This window comes from Myotis nattereri, assembly GCF_964212035.1.
Source record: "Myotis nattereri genome assembly, chromosome: 3".
Taxonomy (NCBI): Eukaryota; Metazoa; Chordata; class Mammalia; order Chiroptera; family Vespertilionidae; genus Myotis; species Myotis nattereri.
The window spans coordinates 179,783,747-179,808,149 of NC_138077.1; the positions used below are offsets into that span (position 1 = coordinate 179,783,747).

General features: G+C 52.5%; 1 protein-coding gene across 10 annotated transcripts in view; it reads left to right on the plus strand.

The window, feature by feature from the left end:
* The window catches only part of LRP8 (LDL receptor related protein 8), a gene marked incomplete at its 5' end in the record, with an annotated part of 71,313 nt that extends 47,383 nt beyond the window's left edge, over positions 1-23,930 (plus strand). The window contains 15 exons of one of the 10 annotated variants that reach the window (XM_081087346.1): positions 552-674; positions 2,482-2,520; positions 3,730-3,849; positions 3,922-4,047; positions 5,729-5,903; positions 8,050-8,277; positions 9,140-9,258; positions 9,498-9,637; positions 11,251-11,392; positions 12,228-12,380; positions 13,648-13,872; positions 15,474-15,542; positions 18,735-18,907; positions 20,028-20,204; positions 22,454-23,037. In XM_081087346.1, the coding sequence (XP_080943472.1) occupies positions 552-674; positions 2,482-2,520; positions 3,730-3,849; positions 3,922-4,047; positions 5,729-5,903; positions 8,050-8,277; positions 9,140-9,258; positions 9,498-9,637; positions 11,251-11,392; positions 12,228-12,380; positions 13,648-13,872; positions 15,474-15,542; positions 18,735-18,907; positions 20,028-20,204; positions 22,454-22,492 (2,048 nt within the window). In that variant the 3' untranslated portion in view covers positions 22,493-23,037. Of the gene's footprint in view, positions 1-551; positions 675-1,127; positions 1,789-2,293; positions 2,876-3,729; positions 3,850-3,921; positions 4,048-5,728; positions 5,904-8,049; positions 8,278-9,139; positions 9,259-9,497; positions 9,638-11,250; positions 11,393-12,227; positions 12,381-13,647; positions 13,873-15,473; positions 15,543-18,734; positions 18,908-20,027; positions 20,205-22,453 lie in introns of those variants that run through there. The other 9 variants (XM_081087345.1, XM_081087351.1, XM_081087349.1 and 6 more) reach the window with 9 other exon arrangements.
* Positions 23,931-24,403: the final 473 nt, after the last annotated feature.

Here is a 24,403-nt window from a genome sequence, read left to right on the forward strand (position 1 = left end):
GAGGCCCTAACCTGCTGGTCATCCCTCACCCCTGCAGGAGGAGAGGCCCTAACCTGCTGGTCATCACTCACCCCTGCAGGAGGAGAGGCCCTAACCTGCTGGTCATCCCTCACCCCTGCAGGAGGAGAGGCCCTAACCTGCGCTGGCCATCCCTCACCCCTGCAGGAGGAGAGGCCCTAACCTGCTGGTCATCTGGGGAAGTGGGCAGTGAGGCAGCCTCCCCTCCCCAGGCCCCTGGACATAGGTCCACCCAGGAGATGCTCAGTCCAGCCCCTGGGGTGTGTTGAGCTGATGCTTTTCCCTCCCTGGTCCCTGGTACTGCAATATCAGGTACAGACCCAGCCCTGTGCAGCCGCATGACGCCTGGGCCTGATCAGCCTGGGGTCCCGCCCCGTGAGCAGAGCTCCCACCGGCCCTTCACTCAGCTGTCTGTCCTGGGCCACCCTCTGGAGATGCTGGGGCTGGAGCTCTGCTCACCCCCCTGGGCCCAGCCTAGCCCTCCCTGCTGAAGGCCTCACAGGAGCTGTCCACTCTCTTGTCTGGCCCAACAGAGTCCACATGTGAGGGTCCCCGCAGATTTCAGTGTAAGAGTGGCGAGTGCGTGGACGGCGGGAAAGTGTGTGATTCGCAGAGGGACTGCCGGGACTGGTCGGATGAGCCTCTGAAAGAGTGTGGTACAGTACCTGTCTGCACCCAACTGCCGGACTAACCCCTCCACGCCCCTCCTGGCAGCCAGGCCAAGGCCCTCACCTGCCCCGGGCACCCGTTCCTCTCTGGCCCTCTCTCTGGCCCCCGCTGTCCTGTGGCCTCTGACGGAGCTCCCTGCTTTGGGGCCCCTTGTCCTGCATCTCTACAAAGAGAACGGCCTCTCCTTCCCAGCCCAGCGGCTTGTAGACATGCTTCCTCTCACAAACCCAGCCTCTCCTTCCACATGCCGACCTCTGAGTGTGTGCTCACGCTGGAACCTTCTCTCTTGCTCCGTGTTTCTGCCCTGCTGACCTGCAGGAGGCGAGGTGGGGAAGAGCAGGCAGGTGTCCATCTGGCTCAGGCCAGGCCTGGGTGAGGGCGGCATCATCCTGAGCCCTGAGGAGCTTAGGCTTCCTGGGACCCAGACTCACAGGCTGGACTAGAGTGAGGAGCAGAAGGAGATGGCGTCCTGATGGCTAGAGCTGTCAGGGGGTTCCCAGGCTGAAAGAGCAGGAGTCTGGGCTGCAGGTGGGTGGGCATCTCAGAGAACAGGCAGAAACCGTTTCTGAGGTCAGGGGTTTGGGCAGAGCCTCGGTCAGGCCCTCCCTCCCTCCCCCCTTCCTGGCAGACCCGTTGTCACCCAGCACCTCCCGCCAGGGCGCTCAGAGGAGCTTCATTCTCTGGAGCACCACAGGAATGAACATCATGTTGCTGCCCCTGGTGAAGATTTTAAAATTGATTTTGAAAGGAAGAGGAGCTGGGTGAAGGTCACAGCCTGCACCTGAGCTTGCAGGTGACAGACTACCTCCCCCCTCCCTGCAAGGCCCTGCCAAGAAGAGTCCCAGAAGAAGGAAGAGGATAGGGAAGCAGGAGCAACTGAGCCTGCCCCGCCCCACCCCCGCCCAGACTGGGAGCTAGCCAAGGGCCACTAACCCACTAAACTCTCTTCTCTCTCGTCTTTTGCATGACACGCCAAAGAGAAGTATGCACGCATGTTTGTGTCTCTGTGCTGGTGAGAGGCCAGTGTCTGTATCCATGGCTCCTTCTCTGAGTCAGGCAAGGGAATTGCATCACGGACTCTGTGTGTGATCCCACCTCTGTGTGAGTGTGTCTGTGGAGTCCATGGTCTGTCTGCCTCTGCACGTAAGCTGGCGAGTGTGTGCATGCCCGTGTGCACAGGTGTGTGCATGCCCGTGTGCGCAGGTGTGTGCATGTGCTGGGAAAGTGTCACTGCCCTTCCTTCCATGGGGGACCCGAGGGACTGGCCCCCTCACCCCTCAAGTCCCCCAGAAGAATCACCTCCAGGCTAGATAGAACGGGGAAGGCCCAGAGGTTCCCTGGTGCTCGCTTTCCAAGGAAGGGGGACAGGGACAGAAAGGGCCGCCACCCATTCTCACCCTGACCACCTCTGCCCTGGAGGACTCTGCTCCCCCGCTGCCCCTTTCCAAGCCATCCTACACCTGCCATTCCACCGGGGGCTCCTGTAAATACAAGTGTTGAGTTGCTGCTACCTGCAGAAGGAGAGAGGACGTGAGTGGGTGATGAGTGAGGCAGGGACTGAGTGGGGGAACAAATGAGTGGGTGGTGCTGAGGGAATACTATGGTGTGGGAGAGGTCAGCGAGGGTTTGGCGTGACAGCAAGATTCCTGTTGGGGGGGGGGTGCTCCACCGATATCACCCCAAAGGTACCATGGCTTAGCCCATGCAAAGGGGCTGGGGCTCCCAGGGCTGGGCCTGGTTGAGTCCCTCCCAGGCCTCCCCAGTCATGGGGTTGCTGTGGTCTTGTTCTTTCAGCTCTACCAGCATCTCAGGGAAACAGGAGGAGGCCCAGGGGTAAAGGGGAACATTCCCCAAGCATGGCTTAGGCTGGAGGGGGGGCACCACAGCTGTGCATGGCCTGGGGTAGGCAGCTCAAACCAGCTGTTTGCATGGTCATGGCTGGCTCAGCTCAGCTCTGCTTGGCGTGGCTGGAGTGGTGGTGCATGAGCCTGGAGGGCAGAGGGGTGGTGGCGCCTTCCCTTGGCTTGCAGAATTAACCTTCTGTGATCCTAAAGCTCAGAAGATGCTGTGAGAACTTGTGAGCCTTGGTCCTGGCCTCCCTGACCTCCTCTAGGACCCTGCCAGAAGGTGATGAGGGAGTGGATGACCAGATGACCTCCTGGCATCCCTTCATCCTTTGCAGGAGTTGGTAATCCCAGGACCCGGCCTGTGGCTAAGCATAGGAATAGACAGGTGCTGGAGAAGGGGTGAAAAAATCCATTGTAGTTCATGGTAGGAGGGCATTGACTGAGCAACAGCTCAGTCTAGAAAAAGACTCTGGGATCTTAGATAACCACACGCTCAGTATGGGGAGACTGTCCAGACTTCTGCACGGTGGGCTAGCTCTGGGCCCTGTGCAAGTTGGACATGGGCACATGGGGTGTGTCCAGAGAAAGGGATCTGATTGGTAGGGATCAGAAATCAGTGCTTTAAGGAGCTTCTGAGGGAGCTGTTAGGCTCTGGTCAGCCCCACACACAGAGTGGGAGCAGGAGCAGAAACCACAGAGAGGTGGTCCTGCCAGGAGGGACTTTGTTCCCTCAGAGGGAAGTGCTGCTGAGGCTGCAGGTGTTGAAGCGAAGGCGTTTCAGAGGGGCTTGCTGGGGCATCCTGAGGGCTGGACATAGTACATGCTGGCCTCTTCCACTCTGAGGCCATGAGGAAGGAAGAGCTGGAAGAAACTTGTTTGTGAAAGGAAAAACCTTAGGCAGCCTAGCGGCCTGCAGCCTGGCAGAGAGCCCTGGCCTGGGAGGCAAAGGACCCGAGTTCTGGTTCCACTCTGTCCCTGTCTGTGTGTCTGGCCTGGAGCCAGGACCGCTCCTCTCTGACCCACCTCTTGCCCAGGCACCTGGTTGATGAGGCTGAGGTCCAGTGAGGCCACAGAGCATCCTGGCTCCTCGGGAGTCCCGCTGCCCTGAGGCTCTGCTTCAGCCCTGGCCCACCCCTACCTGGCCCCCACCCCAGGCTGGGCTCCTGGACCCTCAGGAGCCCGTGTCTCTTTCCAGGGCTGAATGAGTGTCTGCACAACAACGGCGGCTGCTCCCACATCTGCAATGACCTCAAGATCGGCTTTGAGTGCACCTGCCCAGCAGGCTACCGGCTCCTGGACCAGAAGACCTGTGGCGGTGAGACCCTCCCCTCACACCCCCAGACAGAGGCAGAGCTCCTGCCAGTCTGACCTCTGCTCCTCCCCACAGACATAGATGAGTGCGAGGATCCAGACGCCTGCAGCCAGATCTGTGTCAATTACAAGGGCTACTTTAAGTGCGAGTGCCACCCTGGCTACGAGATGGACACACTGACCAAGAACTGCAAGGCTGTCGGTAAGGGCGCCCCAAGGTGTGGGGGGAGGGGAGCTCTGAGGAGGTACAGAAAGAGTGTGCTTCCGTATAGGTGAGGAGTGGGTGTGCACACACAGTGCTGGGAGTGCACATACACGTCACACACGCTGCATGCACACTAACACCCACACAGACACTACATAAAGCCCCCAGTACAGCCCACAGAAACAACACATGGACAAACTGGACCATGCAGACTATCCACACAGCATAGGCAGCCCACACAAAGACCTAACTGGTCAGTTCAGCCAGCTGTATTCATTCATTTTATTCAGTACTTTGTACTGGACACCGAACGTGGTAGGCACTAGATTCAGCAGTAAGCAAAACAGACACACATCCTTGTCTGCCCTCACGGAACTTTCACCCTAGTGGGAGAGACAGACAGGAAACCAGATAAACAAACAAAATGCAGTGCGTGGCCGGAAGTAATAAGGGTTAAGGGGCAATAGAAAGCCGGGAAGGGGAGAGGGGAGGGCAGGAGGGCAGTGGCTTGCCGTTTGGGTAGAGTGGTCAGGGAGCCCTCCCCTTCATGAGAAGGTGACCTGTGAGGTGAAGGAGTGAGCCGTGCACTGTCTGCAGGAACAGCAGCAGGAGAAGGAACGGAAGTGCTAAGGCCCTGAGGTAGGAGCATGCCTGGTTCCAAATACCAGTGAGGAAGCCAGTGCAGCTGGAGCAAGGAGGACCGGCGGAAGTCAGAGAGGTGACGCGCAGATCACAAAGGTCTCCCCCTCCCAGTGAGGGGTGACTCTGGGTTCCACTCTAGGTCAGGGGAGCTTCCGAGGGTTTGAGTAGACGAGGGACATGGTGTGCCCTCCATATGCAGTAGCCAGGAATGTCTAGGTCACTGAGGACCTTCCTGAAATCTAATCTTCAGTCCATAAATGGGTTTTGTGTATACACATTCATAATCTGTGTCTTATATTGCACACATCCCACCCCTGCTATTGGCTCAGGATAAAGTGCAAACTCTTCACCCAGCTGATAGGACACTTCATGGTCTGGCCCCTGCCAACCTCTGCAGCCTTATCTCTTATGGCCCTAAATATACGCCACATAAACTAAAGAGTCACTATGGCCTCCCTGAGTCTCCTCCCTCCAATCTCACCCCAGCTTCAGTGTCTGTCCTCCATACTGGTCCTCACTCATCTTTGTAAAACGCTTAATGCTCACGTTGCCCCTTCTTGAACTATCGCAGTGGGGCCCTAAGCAAAGGAGGTGGTAGTTGCTGGCGAGAGATGCATTCTAGGTAGAGGGGACAACTTCAGCAAAGGCCCCGAGGCAGCAAAGCAGTGGTGGCTAAGTAATGATAGGTGGTCTGGAGGTCGGAGTCACGGTGTGTTGGAGAGGCGAGTGATGAGGCGAGGCAGGGAGCTGGGGGTCGCACCGCCTTCAGTGGGAGCCTGAGGAGGAAGTGGGGAGGATTGGGGGAATTTGTATCTAATAAACAGAGGGAAAGTCCTTCTGTTATGTGTGGTATCTTTGCATCTTAACGCTTTTTGTAACAATGGTTTCATCTGCTCCTCTAACCTGTGAGGTAGGACTTGTCACCTGTTCTACAGGAAAATGAGGCATCGCCCAGCAAACCAGTGGTAGCGCCTTGGTCTCCAGGTCCTCACCTCTTGCCCTGACCCTTGTCTCTCTCAACCTCTCTGCATGGCAGCTGGCAGGAGCCCGTCCCTAATCTTCACCAACCGGCACGAGGTGCGGAGGATAGACCTGGTGAAGCGGGACTACTCACGCCTCATCCCCATGCTCAAGAACGTCGTGGCGCTAGACGTCGAAGTGGCCACCAATCGTATCTACTGGTGTGACCTCTCTTACCGCAAGATCTACAGGTGAGCAGCCAGGCCTGGGGGGTGGAGCTGACAGGGGAAGAGGAAGGGCGGCCTCTGTGCCCTTTCTGCCCCTGGAATTCTCCAGGACAGAGTTGGGGCTTAGGAAGGGACACAGAATCACAGTGGCTATGGAGCTGCAGGACCCCTCCCCTCCCCCCACCCATACCCTCTGGCCTGGCCTTAGGCTGTGGCTCCATTCGGAGAGCAGCTTTGAGCGCCACACACCTGGCTTTGACTGCCCCCTGGCGGCCTAGTAGGGCCGTGCCAAACCCAGGAAATGCTCAGCCCTGGCAGAAAGGAAGCAATCCCTGCCTTTGGTGAGGACTTTCAAAGCAGCTCACAGGCCTGTGTGTTCGGTCCTGAGGACTCAAGGTGACGCAGATGCCTGGAGAACCCACTCACAGTACAGTGACACCCATTGTGATGATCGTGAGTCATGGGGAGATCGCAGAGGAGGCCTCCGACCCCATCAGCGGGGTCAGGGAAATCTTTCCGATGCAGTTCCCCCAGTCCAGCCCTCCTCTGGGTCTGTGACACCAGCCGGTGACCTTCAGCGCTCAGGAAGCTCCTCACACACTCCTCCTCTCCTCCCGCTCTTCCTTGGCTACCACAAGCCTGCCTCCCCGCATGTCCCGGCCCCTTGGGGCAGCCATAGCCTTTCTTCGTCCTGAGATCCATCCACTTAGCAGACCTGCCCATGACCAGGCACTGGGGAGAGTGTTGAAAGAATGACGGGATGGATGGGCGGATGGACAGATGGACAGATGGACGGGTAGGTAGAAACAAATACAGTGGGGCCTTGACTTACGAGTTTAATTCGTTCCGAGACCGAGCTCGTTAAGGAACTCGTTAACTCAAATTACTCTATCAACTCAATGCAAAAAAATCTGCCGAGAGACAGCTGGTATCTCAAAAAACTCGTTAGTCGGGACACTCGTAAGTCAAGGCCCCACTGTATACCAAATGCTACTCACTGACAACTCAATGACGACCACCCCCAACACAGAGACACACTCAGGTCACACACACACAGAAGCAGCTGTCGCTGAAAGAGGCAGGATTTGATGACAGACGAAACGGGGCTGAGGAGGAAGAGTCAGATGAACTTCCGGGTTCATTTTGGGGGTTTTAGGTTCTGGCTTGGGAGGTGCTGTGGGTGGTGCTGTTCTCTGAGGTGGGGTTTGGGGCCGTCCAGCAGGCTGGCTGAGGGAGGGCAGTGGAGGTGAGGGGCCCTGATGTACTGAGTTTAAGGTGTCTGGACATCCAAGGGAGACAGCTGGCTTTACTGTCTGGAGCTTCAGAGAGTGGCCGGGATGGGAGCGTCAGAGTTATGGATGGCAGTGGCCACTGACCTCCCAGAGAGAGGTTACGGGGGAGACCCCCTTGGGAGAAACAGCATTTGGGAGACAGAAAGTCCTGTTAATATTGCCTCCTGGGCGCCTACTGTGTTTTCAGCCCCTTCTCTCCATTCTCACGGCACAGCCTCCGGCAGGCCCTCTTTCTCTCTCACCTGGATGCAGTAAATAGCCCCCTCCAGTCTCCCTGCCTTCATTCCGCCCTTTCCAATCCATTTCATAGCCCACAGGTGCCACGGTGATCTCACATGCCCGTCTGACCTGTTCAGTTTCGTGCTCCGTGAGAAAATCCCACTCCTCGGGGCATGCAGAGCCCCCTGGATGTGGCCCCTCCCACCTGCCTCCCGTCTCATATCCCACTACCCAGCTCCACCTCCACTGGATGTCACGCCTTACTCACCCCTGGGCGTTTGCATCTGTGCTCCTAAAGCACGGTCATCCGTCAGGACTCAACTACAAAGCCTTCTGCAACCCCCAGGATGATGCAGCCTCCGTTTCTCTGCTGCCACAGCCCCGAGTGGTTTATGGAGTCACATTGCACTGTGATGGTCTGGCTGTCGATTTCTGTCGCCCACTGAAATGAACTTCTCCGGGCTGGAGGCTGTGGCTGATTCAAACCTATACGCTTACCCTGGTGGCCCAGGGAATGCACTGAATAGAAATTAGCTAAGCTCCTCTGAAATCCACTGCCAGCACCCAGAGCGGGGAGAGGAGGGAGAAGGGCACACAGGCAGCTCCGGGGGGACGTGTGGGTAGAGCACCTGCCCCACGGCAGCTCTGGTTGCTCCTAGCGCGTACATGGACAAGGCCAGCGACCCGGCAGAGCAGGAGGTCCTCATCGACGAGCAGCTGCACTCTCCAGAGGGCCTGGCGGTGGACTGGGTCCACAAGCACATCTACTGGACTGACTCGGGCAACAAGACCATCTCAGTGGCCACAGTCGATGGCAGCCGCCGACGCACCCTTTTCAGTCACGACCTCAGTGAGCCCCGGGCCATCGCCGTCGACCCCCTGCGAGGGTGAGTGTCCTCACCTGGGACTTCCTGCTCTCCCACCGTAGGCCACAGTCCCTCAGTCCCCATGCACCTGTCATCAGGGCTACCTTGAGGGCTTCGGAGAGCCTCCGACACAGCCCACGGGAGGAAAGTCCGTGCAGGCCCCTCAGTCTCCAGGACTCTGCTGCTCATTCATCCTATCACAGAATCAGCGACAGCGTCTCAGAACAGAGCAGGGCCTGGGAATTGCCTGTAGACGCTCCTGGGCAGGGAGCCTGTCCGCACGCTGCAGGTGGGCCCCTGGCGGCTGCTCACACACTCCCAGAGGCAGGCTCATCATTCCCCGACCCCTTCTCATCTGGGGACAGTTCTGCCCATTAGAAAGGATTTTCTCCCTTTGATTTCGTCCATAGTCCTGATGTAGGTACATGAGGTGAAACCAACCACTCAGCCCCGTGCCTGGCACATGGGAAGTCCTCAATACATGTTCAGGAAAGAGAGAGAGAGAAGCCCTGGGCAGTCTAGCTGTGTGGCCCCGGTAGTCATCCACTTTCTCCCCTGTGGACCGGAATAGTACGAGAGGGTGGGCAAGGGCCCTCCCACACTGGCGTGCAGGGCTCTGGCTGAAGCGCCGGACGGGAGAGATGGCTTCCAGGCCACCCAGCAGAGGCCGGGGACACTCGGGGAGCACAGGCTTCCCGCACTCGGGTGAGGTGAAGGCTAAAGCACCTGCTAACGCCAAGCCTGATGATTCCCATGGATTTCAGGTCTTCCCAGCCCTTACTGCGTGTCCTCTTCAGCATTCAGCGGGTCATCGGGCCCTTGTGATCCAGACCACCCAATCACGTCCCTGACAAGAAGCCCTGTGGGTTCTTCTCTCTTTCAGGTTCATGTATTGGTCTGACTGGGGGTACCAGGCCAAGATTGAGAAGTCTGGGCTCAACGGTGCAGACCGGCACACACTGGTGTCAGACGATATCGAGTGGCCCAACGGAATCACCCTGGGTGAGCCCTGCCCTCAGATCGGGGCTGTGCTAGCACCTGGCCCTGACCAAGGCCCACGGGTCTTGTTCCTGCATCCCTCGCGGTGCCAGGGTCCGTGTGTCCCTCTGGCTGCCCCGGGACGGCCTCCCATGGAGGCCTGGCCTGGAGATGTGGGCAGGGAGGGGGCACTGAAGAGCAGAGACACAGGCTGTGGTCCCAGGCTGGTGGCCTGATCCCCCGTCCCCTTTCTCCTCCCCAAGATCTGCTGAGCCAGCGCTTATACTGGGTCGACTCTAAGCTGCACCAGCTGTCCAGCATCGACTTCAGCGGCGGCCACAGAAAGATGCTGATTTCCTCCCCCCACTTCCTGGGCCACCCTTTTGGGGTGGCTGTGTTTGAGGTGAGCCCCGTGAGGGAGGCATGGCCCATAGGAAAGTTTGTTCAGATGGGGTGGCTCCCTGAGGGCTGTCCAGATAGAAACAAGGGACAGGGAAGCCAACCGGCGTGTTTGTGTCTTTGTGAGCGGCCTCCGTGCAAAGGCTGCCTTTCCTGTGCTCCCTTCCCAAGGCCGCTCCCAGAGCAAGCGCAGAGGTAAGTTGCTAGACCACATGTGTTTTCTCTGGGAACTCTCAGCACCCAGCACTGAGCCCACATAGACAGAAGGTACCCAATTATGGGAGGGAGGGAGGGGGGCAGGAGGGTGGGAGGGAGGGGGGGGAGGGAGGTAAGGAGGGAGGGGAAAAGGAATCTGTATTTCCTTACAATCATTATTGTTGGAAATGGCCTGAAAGATACTGTTCAACTCAACATACTTTTACTGACCTTTTCTGGGCCTTGGGGTCATAGAAGTGAACCAAACACTATCCCAGCCCACGAAGCTCCCAGGAGGGTGAGCGTTAAGACCCTCCTTTGTTCTGACCCTAATAACCTTTCTCCTCGGGGAGCAAAGAAGCAAGAACCAACCGAGGTCTCACACATCCGCTTCTGCCCCAAAACTAACTCTGCCACCGAGGGAGGGAAGGCAAAGGGACAGTGGTCTGTGGTGGGCACTGGCAGTATTTGCTTGGCGCGACATCACCCAGCAGTGCTCTGAATTTATGGGGAAGTCCAGCCCCTGCTTCAAGACAGGTGTGTCCGGACACATGTATGTGCTTGTGCATATTTGTGACACGTGCGTGTAAAGTACATGTATGTGCATGTGTGTACATGAATACATTTAAAAGCATGCATTCCTTGCCCTGGCCGGTGTGGCTCAGTTGGTTGGAGCATTGTCCCATGTACCAGAAGATTGTGGATTGTGGGTTCAGTTCCCAGTCAGGGCACATACCTTGGTTGCGGGTTCAGTCCCCAGGAAGGAAGCAATCGCTCGATCAATGTTCTCTCTCTCTTTCTCTCCCTCCCTCCCCCTCTTGCTAAAAAGAAAAAAGAAAAGAAAAGAAAGCATGTTCCTGTATATGCTGGTGCTTGTGCACGTAAACATGTATACCAATACTTACACAAGTGCTTATTTAGGTACAAGTGTGCCTCTGTGTGTGTTGATGAGCATGTGGGTATGTGTCCAGTTCTGTGCATGAGGCTACATGTTTGTTCCTGTCCATGTGGCCATCTCTACGGATGCACATCCAGGCTTGTACGATTCACCGTATGTGTTATGCCCAGAAGCTGTAGGCAGCCCAGCAGGGACTAGTCCTCAGTAGCTCACACATCTCCTCCAGTCATGGTCCTGGGCCCCAGTAATGGTAACAATTAACAGAGACCCAGGAAGCAGGCCTAGCCGAGCTCTAACGAGCAGCCTCCAGGCCAAAGCACAAAATCACCCAAAGACACTCTCAGACAGAGGGAGCCGGAGCACATGCCACAGGTCAGCGGCCGCGACCCCCTGTGAGCCGGTGGACAGGAGAGCTCCGGGAGACGGCAGGGCAATTCTTATGGCCAGGCTCTGGGGCTGAACCCTCAGACTGAGGTCCTGGGTTTAGGCTCTAGGCCTCCCATCCTTTGCATTTGTGCCCACAGGACAAGGTGTTCTGGACAGACCTGGAAAACGAGGCCATTTTCAGTGCAAATCGGCTCACTGGCCTGGAAATCTCCGTCCTGGCTGAGAACCTCAATAACCCGCACGACATCGTCATCTTCCATGAGCTGAAGCAGCCAAGAGGTGAGCCTTCACTGGCCCCAGGTCCCCTGCCCACAGCCTCTCCCTCCACTAGGCGCAGGCGACGAATTAGCTCAGCACCCCAGGATTAATGGCAGCAGCCCCTCCGGTTGGTAGAGCGCTGAGCTGTCACATGTTTTATTTCCTTTTGCCTCAAGCAGGCTCCTGGTGAAATAAGCCTGGGCATAAAGAAATAAATACGTAAGTGCCCTCTTTTTGCCAGTCCTACAAAGTGTGGGTGTTCCTGTTCTCATTTAACAATTGAGGACGCGGGGGCTCAGAGGCAAAATATTGTTAGCTCAGGTTCCAGAACTCCTCTGCTCAAAGGAGCACACTGCTTCTCATTTAGTACGTGTGCCCGTTTGACAGTAGTATAAACTAGTGAATCCTGGGGCCAGATTGTAATGCAGGTGGTTGGTTGGAAAAGAAGCCAGGAATCCTACCACCTGCTGTCACCTCCTCTATCTCTAGGGTATCCTAAGTCTAACTAACTGAGGGGCTGGCTGCCAGGGTGGAGGTGAAAAGTCATAGGGGATAAGGAGATAAGGTGGGTGTCTGATCTAGATCTAGAAATTTAAAAAGGAAAGAGAAATGGCTGGTGGCATAGGGGGAAAACTTGGACTTTGGAGTCCAACAGACCTCAGTTTAAATCTGTCTCCCAAATTCTTAGAGGTACAGCCTTGACAAATATATTCTCCATGTCAGCGTAGCTTCTTCTATCTGTCAGTCTGGGGCCTAATGCCCACCTCCGAGAGCTGTTGTCAGGATGAGCAGAGGCGTGGGGTCAGCCCCAGGTCCAGTGCTGGAAGGGCCTGCCTCTCTCCCTCCCCCCCACTAGCTGGAGATGCCTGCGAGCTGAGTGCCCAGCCCAGCGGCGGCTGCGAGTACCTGTGCCTGCCTGCTCCGCAGCTCTCCAGCCACTCTCCCAAGTACACGTGCGCCTGTCCCGACACCATGTGGCTGGGCCCCGACATGAAGAGGTGTTACCGAGGTAGGCGGACCTGCCAGGAGGGGTGGCCTGGCCATGCCAGACCTCTTCCTGCTGACTTCCTCCCCCGGCTCCCTCCCTCTGCTCGGGCTTCCTGTGGCTCCCCGGGCTCCTCTGTTTCACCTCCTGCAATGCTGGTGTCCCCGGCGTCCTTCCAAGGCTTTCCTCTTCTCACTCCCTCCAGGACTTTCAGGAACCCCTTTAAGACTTCAAATTAAGAACCCTTGATTGGCCCTGGCTGGGTAGCTCAGTTGGTTAGAGCATCACCCCAGTATGCCAAGGTTGCGGGTTCGATCTCTGGTCAGAGCACATACAAGAAATAGCTAATGAATGCATAAATATGTGGAACAACAACTCCATGTTTCTCTCTCGCTCTCTCCCTTCCTCTCTCTCTAAAGTCAATAAATTAAAAACAAGCCCTGACTGCTTTGGCTCAGTGGATAGAGCGTCGGCCTGCGGACTCAAGGGTCCCAGGTTCGATTCCGGTCAAGGGCATGTACCTTGGTTGCGAGCACATCCCCAGTGGGGAGTGTGAAGGAGGCAGCTGATCGATGTTTCTCTCTCATCGATGTTTCTAACTCTCTATCCCTCTACCTTCCTCTCTGTAAAAAATCAATAAAATATATTTAAAAAAAACAAACAAACAAACAAAAAAAAACACCTTTATCCCCGTGGCGTTATCACTGTTTATATGCAGGTGACTATGAGCTTGCCTGTTTCTTGCCCAGAACTCAACATATTACATAGGAGCCCTTTGTGACATGATTGGGACTAATAGTTCATACTTCAACCATATAAATTTCTACTCATTCCCAAGTCTTGGTGTAGGCCCAAGGCCTTTGGTTTGAGCAAAAGTCCACTGTATCATTTATGATTTCCAGATGCAATTGTTTAAAGTGGAGTGAGAATTTAACCCTAAGGGTGTAATAGCATGCGTGTAAAATCCTTCTAGGTTTACATGATTTTCCCTCCTCCCAGACTTTGGCAGTGGTCTTGCCCACACCTAATTCTCAGCATTGTTGTAATAGCTCATCTTTCTCAAACCAGCATGCAGTATAAACTCAGACACAATGCTTGGGGTTCAGCTGAAGGGAAGATCACAGTCCATTCGGGGGGATTAGGGACGGCTTCCCAGAAGTGGCCCTTGAGCTGAGCCATGAGATACATTCATAAGTAGAGTTCATAAGTAAAGTCCATAGAGGCAATAGTGTAGGCACTAAGTCAATAAAATTCTCTGTCCAAGTGACCTCCATGGGTGTTTCCCCTCCAGCGCCTCAATCTACCTCAACTACGACATTAGCCTCTACCACAGTGAGGACCGAAGCTGACTCTGCGAGAGCACCTGGGACCACCATCCACAGCCCCACCCACCAGAACCACAGCACAGGGACGCCGCGCCTGGCAGCTGCAGCCCCAAGCTCAGTCACTGTGCCCAGGGCTTCCAGCATCGGCCCGTCTACCCCAAGCCCTGCAACCAGCAACCACTCCCAGCACTGTGAGGAAATGACTTCTGCCTTCTCTCATTATATGGGAAGCCACGACGGGGGCATCTGTGGGAATGGGAGGTCAGACCAGAGCTGAATAGTGCGTATCTCTGAGTGGGGGTGCGCACCTGTGGTTTAGGAGTCTTAGGTGTCCCTAACTTACAGAGCGTCTTAAAGGAAGCCACTTCCCATCTCTGAGCCTCAGTCTCCTCACCTACAAAGTAGGATAATAACAACCCTTCTCCTACCTGCTTCACAAGATTGCAGGAGAGGCAAAGGAGACAGTGTAATGGAAGTGCTCACACACACAGCCTCTGCTGCTCTGGGAGGTGTCTGTGTCACGTGTACTGACATGTATAGGAGGGGGTGTCCCTTAGATTTGGAAACTTCAAAAGTTCTGGTCTCAGTTCTCAACGCCCTCAGTCGGTCCCTCAGATAGTAATACCCACAACTCGTCTGCGTGTGCCTCTTCCCAAACCCCGGGATGAAAGTCATTCTGTTCCCCCACTAATTAAATCATCAGGAGCAGTAATTATCACTGCCAGAAAAGTTCCATCTCATTAACCAGCAAACGCCTTGCTAATTGAGTTACCTGCCGAGGGGAGTGATCTAAGAGGATACACTTTCCTGTACAGGCGAGGCCCAGAAACCCGGCCGCGCGCTCGGCAGCGCCTTGCTGGCGGGGTCTGTCCTCCCAGCAGAAGCTGGGGTTGCAGAGCTGAGCACGTACCTGCAGGTGTGAGAGGCAGGGGGACTGTGTGTGAATTCCAGTTCCTCAGCCTGGCGAAGCCTCTGAGCAGGAGTCCCCGCTGGCTTCGCCCTGCTCTAGGCTTCACGATTGCTGTGCAGTGTTTGCTGGGGCCCCAGGGAGAGGCCAGCCACGTGGCCACAGTAGCTGTGTAAGCAGTGCAGCTCTTCTCTCCCCTTAATATCAGGCTCCCTCCGAGCAGCTCGGAGAAACACACACACTGAGAGGGTGGCACCTGGGCCACTGTCAGGGGCCGATCATCTCTCTTGGAGCAAAAGCAGATAATAGCTTCTCTTCCCGCTCAGAGGGCGTCATGAGGGCCCCAGGGAGGAATGCCTTCCAGACTACAAAGTGCATTACACACGTTACAATGAAGATGGCTCTAAGAGTGGAAAAGATGACGCAACATCCTTCTTAACAACTACAGCTCACTTTCCAAGCACTTTTCCATTCAGAATGTGCTTCTCTACACCCTATTTTATTTAGGCTTTACAACAACCCCTCCCCCACTCCCTGCCATCCTTGAACTAGGCAAGGCTGTGCCAGGCACTGTGCTAAGTAAGCATTTTACATGAATTATCTCATTTAGTCTGTACAGTATCCCTAGGAGGTAGGTAATATTATCCCCATTTTAAAGACAAATATATTTATGATATATAATAACTTGCCCTTGGTCACACAAATAGTGAGTAGTAGAGCTAGACTTGAACCCACGAAGTCTGACCGAGGGGCCTGTGCTCTTGATCCCACTGCATGATACTGTGTCCCACTTCAATTACGTCTTCAAAACGAATGATAGTGCAGATGGGCAGAAGGACCGCTGGAAATGAGAGACGCCATCCTGCAAATGTTTGTGTTTTGCAGACGGAAACGAAGGCGGCAAGACGGGCTCAACGGTCACTGCTGCTGTCATTGGGATCATTGTGCCCATGGGTGAGTATGGCCCCAGGTCACTGCGAGAAAAGAGAGACCTTGCCCGGGGTCTGGGAAAAGCGCGCTTAGCAAGCACTTAGAAGGACAGAGCGCTTAGCATGCTGACCTGCCCCTTGACCTTTTTCTGCCCTGGCAGCCTTCCTGCCCATCTCCCAGTCCTGGTTAAATTTGGTTTCTTAGTTTGGCACCACGAGGCCCTTTAGGACGTAACCCCAGGCAACCACCCAGATGCATCCCCCACTCCCCTCTCGTTCACACTCTGCATCCAGCCATGGGAGCTGCACTGTAGGCTCCGTGGGTCTCTCCCCGGCTCCCAGCAGTGTCTGGCACATGGTAGGAAATAATATATGTATTGAATTAATGAGGAGAGCTGCTTGCCTTTGCTTTAATCGTGCCATCTTGCTTTCTTTCTGTTTGGTTTTCAACAAACATTTAGCGAGCAGCTACAATGTACCAGACTCTGATAAGGGGAGGGAAGGTGGTTGAAAGTGGATAACACATGGTTCCTGCCCTCCAAGTTTATAATCTTGTTGGAGAGACACACTTAACACAGATAATTTGATTATGACATGGTAAGTACTATAATTAAGCCACATGTGGTTCAGGAGAAGTGCCAAGGAAGCATTTAACTTAGAACTGGGAGAGAAGAGGAGCAGGCAGGGAAGGTTTCCTAGTGGAAATTATATGTGAGCTGAGTCAGCCAAGTGAAGAAGGATCAAGAGCAACCCAAGCAGTGAAGACACCATGAGCTGAACCAGGAATGAAGTTCCTGGTTCAGGAAGTAGGAGTTAAGTATGGCCAGAATATATAACAACTTTTGTTAAATCTCACAAAGAACCCAGGGGTTGATTCATTCCCTCCCACCGCAGTGATCACAGAGTATCCTGTGCATCCTGTCTCTCATACCTGTGTCATCTCTTAGCGGGATCTCTGGGTTGGGACTGTCCGTTCATAGGTTTATCTCTTATTGCCCATGAGTAGTAGTACCTCAAGGACTTGGCCCACTTAACCTGGGAACCCCAATATGGTGGTGAATTAGGGAGTGAATGCTTTAAAAAATTCTATACCGAGCAAGGGTCTGTGCCAAGGGCCAAGGATCCAAGGAAGAAAAAGAGACTTTAAGAGCTTTCAGTCCTTAATCAGACTTAGTCATAAAAGAGTGGTTACACACGCGGTATTAAAAATGTGCTGTAACAGGCATGGTGCCCGTGGGGGAGAGGAATGGCACTTCTGGAGAAGATGGCATTTGAATGGGTTCAGCAGTAAGGATGGTGGTGAGGCTATTCGAGCCTCATATTGTGTGGTGTTTTTGCCGCCGCTGCCTGTCCTGCTTAGCAGCCGACTCGTCCCGGGCCGCAGTGCGCGTGTGTGGAATGTCTGAGGGACAGTGAACTGGCCCCCTGTTTAACAAGTTTGAGGACCTCAGGCTTAGTGGAAGAGAAATTCACCCTTCCTGCATCCCGTGCTGGGCGGAGGCACGTGTGTGCTGTCTTCTTGACAGTAACCCACTCTGATACAGTCAACATGTTAAACTTCCACTGATCTGAGGGCTGAAAGATGAATATTCTTTCCCTGATGTTCTCCCATCCCATAAGCTTATTGGCCGTTTACATTTCATCCGTAATGAATTGCCTATTCGTGGTCTTTTTTTATTTTCCTGTTGATTCTATGTCTTATTCTTATTTATAGAAATGTTTATACGTAGTGAATGTTAAACATGTTACAAATATTTTCTCCCATCATGCCACTTGAGGTTTGTTTATGGTGTCTTTTACCATGCATAAATTTAAAAAAATTTAAGCATCAGATGTTAATCTTTTGTGTATGATTTCTGGGTCTTGCTTAGGAAGGTTTGCCTCACTCTAAATTATTAAAATAGCTCTCTACATATTTTTCTGCTACTTTAAACATATTTTAGTATTTAGATATTAATACATTTGGAACTTATTTTAGAGTCTGGTGTGAGGTAGAGATTTAACTTATTTTTCCTACATCCCTGTCTGGTTTTCCCAAGACCATGACTGAGTGGTTCGTCTTTTCCTTCTGACTTGAGTGATCACCTTTATTGTAAACTACGTGCCTGTGCAGACTGTGATGTGCTTCTAGGCTTTATTCTCCCCACCAGTTCTGTCTGTTCCTACATACTAGAAGCACAACTTTGTGCTCTGTCTTAATAGCTAGTAGGGCATTATTATTCTCGCAACATTTTCCTAGCTAGCTACTTTTTAATCTTTATTGTTGAAAATATTACATATGTTTCCTAGCTATTTTTTATTTAATTTCTCTTTGCAATGAACTTTAGAGTTGTCTTGTTAATCCATAAAGATTATGCTGGAGCCCTGACCGGTATGGCTCAGTGGATAGAGTGTCGGCCTGCGGACTGAAGGGTCCCAAGTTCGATCCTGGTTAAGGGCATGTACCTTGGTTGTGGGCACATCCCCAGTAGGGGGTGTGCAGGAGGCAGCTGATTGATGTTTCTCTCTCATTGATGTTTCTAACTCTCTATCCCTCTCCCTTCCTCTCTGTAAAAAAATCAATAAAATATATTTAACAAATAAAATATATTTAAATAAAATATATTTTTTTTAAAAAAAAAGGTTATGCTGGAACCCATTTTTGCCCAGCTCTGTTTGAGAACTTCCTCCTGTGCGCTTAACATGCTGATTTATTCCAACGCGGAGCCGGGGTTCCCTGCTCTGTCTCCTAGAGATGCTCCTCTTCTTGCAGAGCCCCTCGAGTTTGGGGGGAGAACCGTTTTCTTAGAGAAATCCAGGGAAGCAGCAGCATTCGGGCAAAGGTGTGGTGAAGAAGTTCACTCATTCACTCAGGGCGAGTTACTGAGCACCTCCTCAGGGCAAGGCACTGGCCAGAGAGAGAGAAAGAAGACACAGGCCCTGCCCTCAGAGAGCTCGGTCTAGTTGAGGCACATATATGTAAAGCACGCTACCATGGCCTGGGAACACGTGGAAGGGAGCAACAGAATCTACCTGAGAAGCTGAGCAAAACTTCACGTTTGAGCTGGATTTGAAGGATGAGTGGTTATGAAAGAAGACATGGGAAAGGGCTTCCAAGCAGCAGAAACAGAGCCTAAGGCACAAGGCCAGTAGGGTTAGAGGGGTGGCAAGGGAAGAACTGCCACCTAAGCAACGGGCTGGAGCCTGCCGGAGGTCAGTGCAACGTCTCTCTCCACAGCGGTGATAGCCCTCCTGTGCATGAGCGGCTACCTGATCTGGAGAAACTGGAAGCGGAAGAACACCAAAAGCATGAACTTTGACAACCCCGTGTACAGGAAAACAACAGAGGAGGAGGATGAAGATGAGCTCCACATCGGGAGGGCTGCTCAGATTGGCCATGTCTATCCTGCAGTAAGTGTTCCTTGCTGGAAGAAGTCCTTCCTCCCTCCTTCCTCCTCCCTCCCTCCCTCCCTCCCTCCCTCCCTCCCTCCCTCCCTCCCTCCCTTCCTTCCCTCCCTTCCTTCCTTCCTTCCTCCTTTCCTTCCTCCCTCCTTTCCTTCCTCCCTCTCTCCCTCCCTCCCTCTCTCCTTTCCTTCAAACATTTATCAAGAACCTACTGTGTGCCAGGCACTGTTCTAGGCCCCGGGGACACGGAGATATTGGGGCAAGTAGCTGGGGTAGTAGGTAGCAGGCTTCTCCTGGAAGTAAAGACACCAAGTGCCTGTCTTTCTGCCGAGTGAGAATGCACTTGCTCCCAAGGAGCGGGCGGGAGTTAGAGACTCACTTCCTGTTGCACAGCTGTGCGCCAGGCGCCATGGTGGACGCTCAGGAGTCTCTCTTCCAGGAAACTTTCCCTGGCTTTCTCTGTTCTCTCACAGCCTCTCTCCATCGTAGCACGTCACACTCTGGTCAACTGGTCTTTTTACTCTTTGGTCTGCCCCTAGACCAGTGGTTCTCAACCTTCTGGCCCTTTAAATACAGTTCCTCATGTTGTGACACAACCACAAAATTATTGTCGTTGCTACTTCCTAACTGTAATGTTGCTACTGTTATGGATCGTAATGTAAATATCTGATATGCAGGATGGTCTTAGTCGACCCCTGTGAAAGGGTCGTTCGACCGCCAAAGGGGTCATGACCCACAGGTTGAGAACTGCTGCCTTAGACCGTGAGCTCCTTGAGGGTAGGACGATCTGACTAATCTCTTTCCCTGATGCCCGTGCAGCATAGGTGGCTCCCAGTGAATGTTTGTTGAACAAATCAACAGGGAGCTGTTAATTCGGTTTGGGGGCTTTGGCAGGGAGCGCCTCACAGAGGAGGTGGCAGATAAACTGAAAGAGCAATAGTTCCCCAGGTAGAGAAGGAGGAAGATGGCATTCCAGAAAGAAGCACGTGCAAAAGCTGAGGCACAACAGGGCATGGCTTGTTGGGGGAGCAAGGACTGCCAAGTGGCGGAAGCAGGTGCCATGGTTGTGTAGCAGTGAGGGGGCTGAGTGCAACCTCATAGGTCATCCAGTCCATCCCCCCGTCAGGCAATCAGCAGCTTTGATCGCCCACTGTGGGCAGAGCCCTGTCTTGGGGAGACCAGAGAACTGGAGGACCCAGCCCCTGCCCTCAAGGAGCTTTTGGTCTTGCCGGGAGAACCAAGGTCACAGCTGCACCAACTCCCGAAGAACCCTCTTTCCGAGCTGCCTGTCGTCAAGTGCAAGGTAGGGCAGTGCCACTCTGAGTCCGAGGGGCTGACGAGTGAGGGTGTGAGCCCAGGCAGGTGCAGCCGAGCCTAGAAGGCGTTCTGGCCATGGAAGGCTGCCACCTGTGCGCCGGGTATTGGCGCCAAGAGAAACGATGGGGTAGGTACAGACTGAGGAAATGGCATGTGGAAGAAATGATTGAGGATGAGCAGGGCAGACAGAACTGCTGCTGAAGCAGACTGTTCCCAAAGGGGAGTCCGGGGAAATGAGGCTGAGCAAGTGAGGAGGGCTAGCAGGTGGCCTGAGGAGCCTTGGCCCGGGCCAATCCGAGCAAATAGTTGCCGAAGCAATGTTTAAAGGTCAGAGAGGGCGCAGTGGGAGAAATGATGAGCTTGGGGCGAGGAGATGATTCCCAGTTTCACTATTCCTCAACCTGTGATCTTAGTCATGTCTCTGCTCGCCTTTATTTATAAAATGGGACCAGTCATCCCCCTTCCGCACATGGGAAGCGGCACTGTTTCCAGAGAAGGATACAACCATTCAGGAGCAGCTATTCCTGAGGAGTCTAGACCTGAGGAGTAACCTCCTGCCAGTTGCAGAGAAATGGAGTAGGAGAGTGAGGAAATCACATTTAGTGAGGTCCTACTAAGTATCAGACACCACTCAGTGTTTTATATACATTTTCTTGTCTAGTCTTTACAGTAACCTTATAAGGTTGATATTATTATCCCCATTTTGCAGATGAGGAAACTGAGACTCAGTAAATACATTACACCCAGGATCACAACTAGGAAGTGGTAGAACCAGGATTCAAACTCCAGTCTGTGTGTACACAAAAACCCATGCTCTTTCCCCTCTGACATGGGGTAAATAGCCTTGATGCTCTGGAAGCCAGTATTCTCAACAACCTGTTCTCTCCCCTGTCCCTTTCTCAGGAGCTCCCTTAGCACTTCTTGGGGCCTGGAGATCTGCCCTGGAGAGAGTGGGAGGGTAACTGGCTTAGAAAAAGATACTCTCAAATATCTATGCTAGTGGAGCAAGGTCATGGCATTCACGCAAAACTACAAATAACCAAAAGATGATTTGAAAGGCAGTGGGGTTACCTTTTATTGTATGTAGAATGTCCAGAGATGGAAAATGCTAGCCTGGTTGTGTTTCATGCTGGTTAGGCTGATCTGGAATACTCTGGACCCCGTGTGTGTGTGTGTGTGTGTGTGTGTGTGTGTGTGTGTGTGTGTGTTAGTGATGTACTAAGCACTCTGCATGCAATATCTCATTTGATTTCCCAACAACCCTAGGAGGCAGGTCCTATTATTATTCTCATTTGACAGATGATGAAACCAAGGCTTCGAGAGGTGAATGGTTAGCCCAAATTCACATAGCTCAGAGAAGATAGTGAAACACGGGTCTGTCCAAAGGAGGGCATCCAGGAAATGGATGAGTGGGAAACAGGATTACAACAGGACAAGCTGGGGAAAGCTAGATATGTAGCCAGAGAGGAAAACATTCCAAAGGAAGGGAACTCAAACACTGCAAATGTTAAGTGTTGTCTGTGTAGAACTATCTGAGTCTAGGAGAGAATCAGGGAACATCAGAAGATAAAGAAACAGATTTCATGTCAATATAGGAGAGCATTTAAGCCCACTGTCCACAACGGAATAGGCTGGCTCCGGGATTAGTAGGTTCACCATCCAGTGGTCAGGCATTTGTCACAGACGGAAGTCTAGCAGCTAATGGCTAGAAAGTAGGGGTGAAGGAAAGAGGTCCTGAGTTTCATTGGCCTGCATTGCCTTCCAGTTCTGTGTAATCAGTTGGGAGGGATGCAGCAGATTGCCTTCCTAGCTGTGACTAACATGCTAGAGCCAAGCAGCTGATGACCTGAGGTTAAACATATGCCAAAACGAACCCAAAACATATGCAAACCTAAAATCCTATAAGAAAGGCTTGAGAGAGTTTAGATCTCTGCAGCCCTCCTTGACAAAGAGGCAGAGCAGAATAATGGAAAAGGCTAAAGCTCTGCGTTCACAGAGACTTGGGTTCAAATTTTAGTTCACCCACTTGCCACGCGATCCAGGACAGATGTTTAAGCTCATTAAGTCTCAATTTTCTCATCTGTAAAATAAATATGAGAAGCCTGTCTCATGGGGTAGCTTAGAGATTATATGAGTCAATGCCTGTAACATACTAGTAATAGGATGCCTGGCCCTTAGGCAGACTCAGCAAGTAATTCCTGTGGTTCTAACGATGATCTCTTTGTGTCTCCCCAGCGAGTGGCATTAAGCCTTGAAGATGATGGACTGCCCTAAGGATGGGACCACTCCCTTCATGCCTCACGGAATTCAGTTCCATGCACTACACTCTCTGGATGGTGTATGCCTGGATGGAAGGGTTTCTGTATGGGTCTGCGTGAGTGCGTGCGTGTCTGTGTGTGCGTGTGTAATTTTAATTTATGTTGCAGAAAGGTAACCACAAAGTTATGATGAACTGCAGACATCCAAAGGATGTGAGAGTTTTTATATGTATAATGTTTTATACACTTTTTAACTGGTTGCACTACCCATGAGGAATTCATGGAATGGCTACTGCTGAGTGACTAACATGATGTACATAACCAAATGGGGCCGATGGTACAGTAGCTTACTCATCATTTAAAAACTATATTTACAGAGAGAATATTTGATTTCGGGGGGGGCTTTTTTAGGTTTTGGAGTTTTGGGGGTTTTTTTGTAAATAAAATGATTATGCTTTGTGGCTATCCATCAACATAAAAAAGAAAAGAAAAATAAGCACCTCAACTCCCTCCCCAATTTAGATTATTTATTAACAAACTTCATAAATAAGATTAGTCCTATGAATCATTTAGAGACATGAGAGTATTTATTTTTGGTATGATTGGCCCACCACACAGACTCTGTGTGCATTGTGTTTGTCTGCATGTGTGTGCAAGAGAAAACTCTAGAGAAGAGGCGCACCTATGGCGGTTGTTCAAGTACATAACGATAGATATATTTTAAGCCAGTCCACAGAGGGTATCTGGAGTTTTCAGAGAATTAGCCTTTGGAACTCTGGCTCGGAGAACAGATACCATGGTGTGTGCAAACATGTAGCGGCAGAGGCAGAACCTCCCCAGCTCTGGCTATTCCTGGGACCCGACTCGGGAAAAGCCCTTCAGCTCACCCATGGCTGCTGGGACTCCCCCCTGGGCTTTCTCTTATGTGGCTAAGGCCAGCGTACAGACTTTACACGGTGCCAGAAGTCCTCGTGAGCTCAGGTGAGAACATGCCTGAACCTTGGCTACTCCTGTTTTAAAGTTCAGCATTTCAAGCAACTTCATTTTCCTTCAGGACACTTGGGTTGAATTCATTAAGGTTGAATTCCTTATGATAGAGAGCTAAGTGGAGATGTTTCCAGAACAGCCCAAGTTTACTCTAGGGACTGGCTTAGGCACAGAACCCCTGGGATGCACTATGGATGAGGATAAAGATGGTGGAATAGGTTTTGTTACATCTCCATCTCTCCCTTCCTCCTACTCCCATTTCCTTTAGGTGGGGAAGAGTAGTACTTAGGTTTGTTGCCATCATGTGTTCGCATAGATGAAACTAATGCGGGGCTTAAGGCAGTAAAGGTGGACAAACCTAAAGTCCTATTTGAGGGGGAAATGGCATACACAATATTATAGGACTCTGGATATATGTTCACACAGAAGTTTAGTTTACTGCTTTGTAAATAAAAGGAAGAACTCTAGGTCTATGTACAGCTTTGTTTCACCATGGACACTTCCTTTGCCTCTCCTGGGCCTTGGGGAGGCGGGGAGAAGTGTTCATCTCTCTTTGTGGGGTCTACCATTGAAAACAATCCAATAGTCCCAGAAGGAATTCAGTCCCCGCTGGCTCTATCGTCCAAGGTCTTTTCTTAACTCTGCTGTTCCACACTGTACTCCCACTGGACAACCAGGAACAAGATGTGACACAGCGTGTTTGGCTTCAGTAGGGGCAGAGGACATGTACCTCACCTCAGCATACCTGGAACTTGGCCCATGTAAGCAAATTCCTCTCCCCTACTTCCAAGTTGCCCCCAACTCAGTGAACCTTGGATGTCTCACCCATTGCTACCCTTTGAATTTCCAGACAGGCATTCTGGAGTTCTGTCACCCTGTTCCTAGGACCTTTCTTTCTCTCCGTCACTCATGATCTGCTAGATTCTGGGACAACAACCGT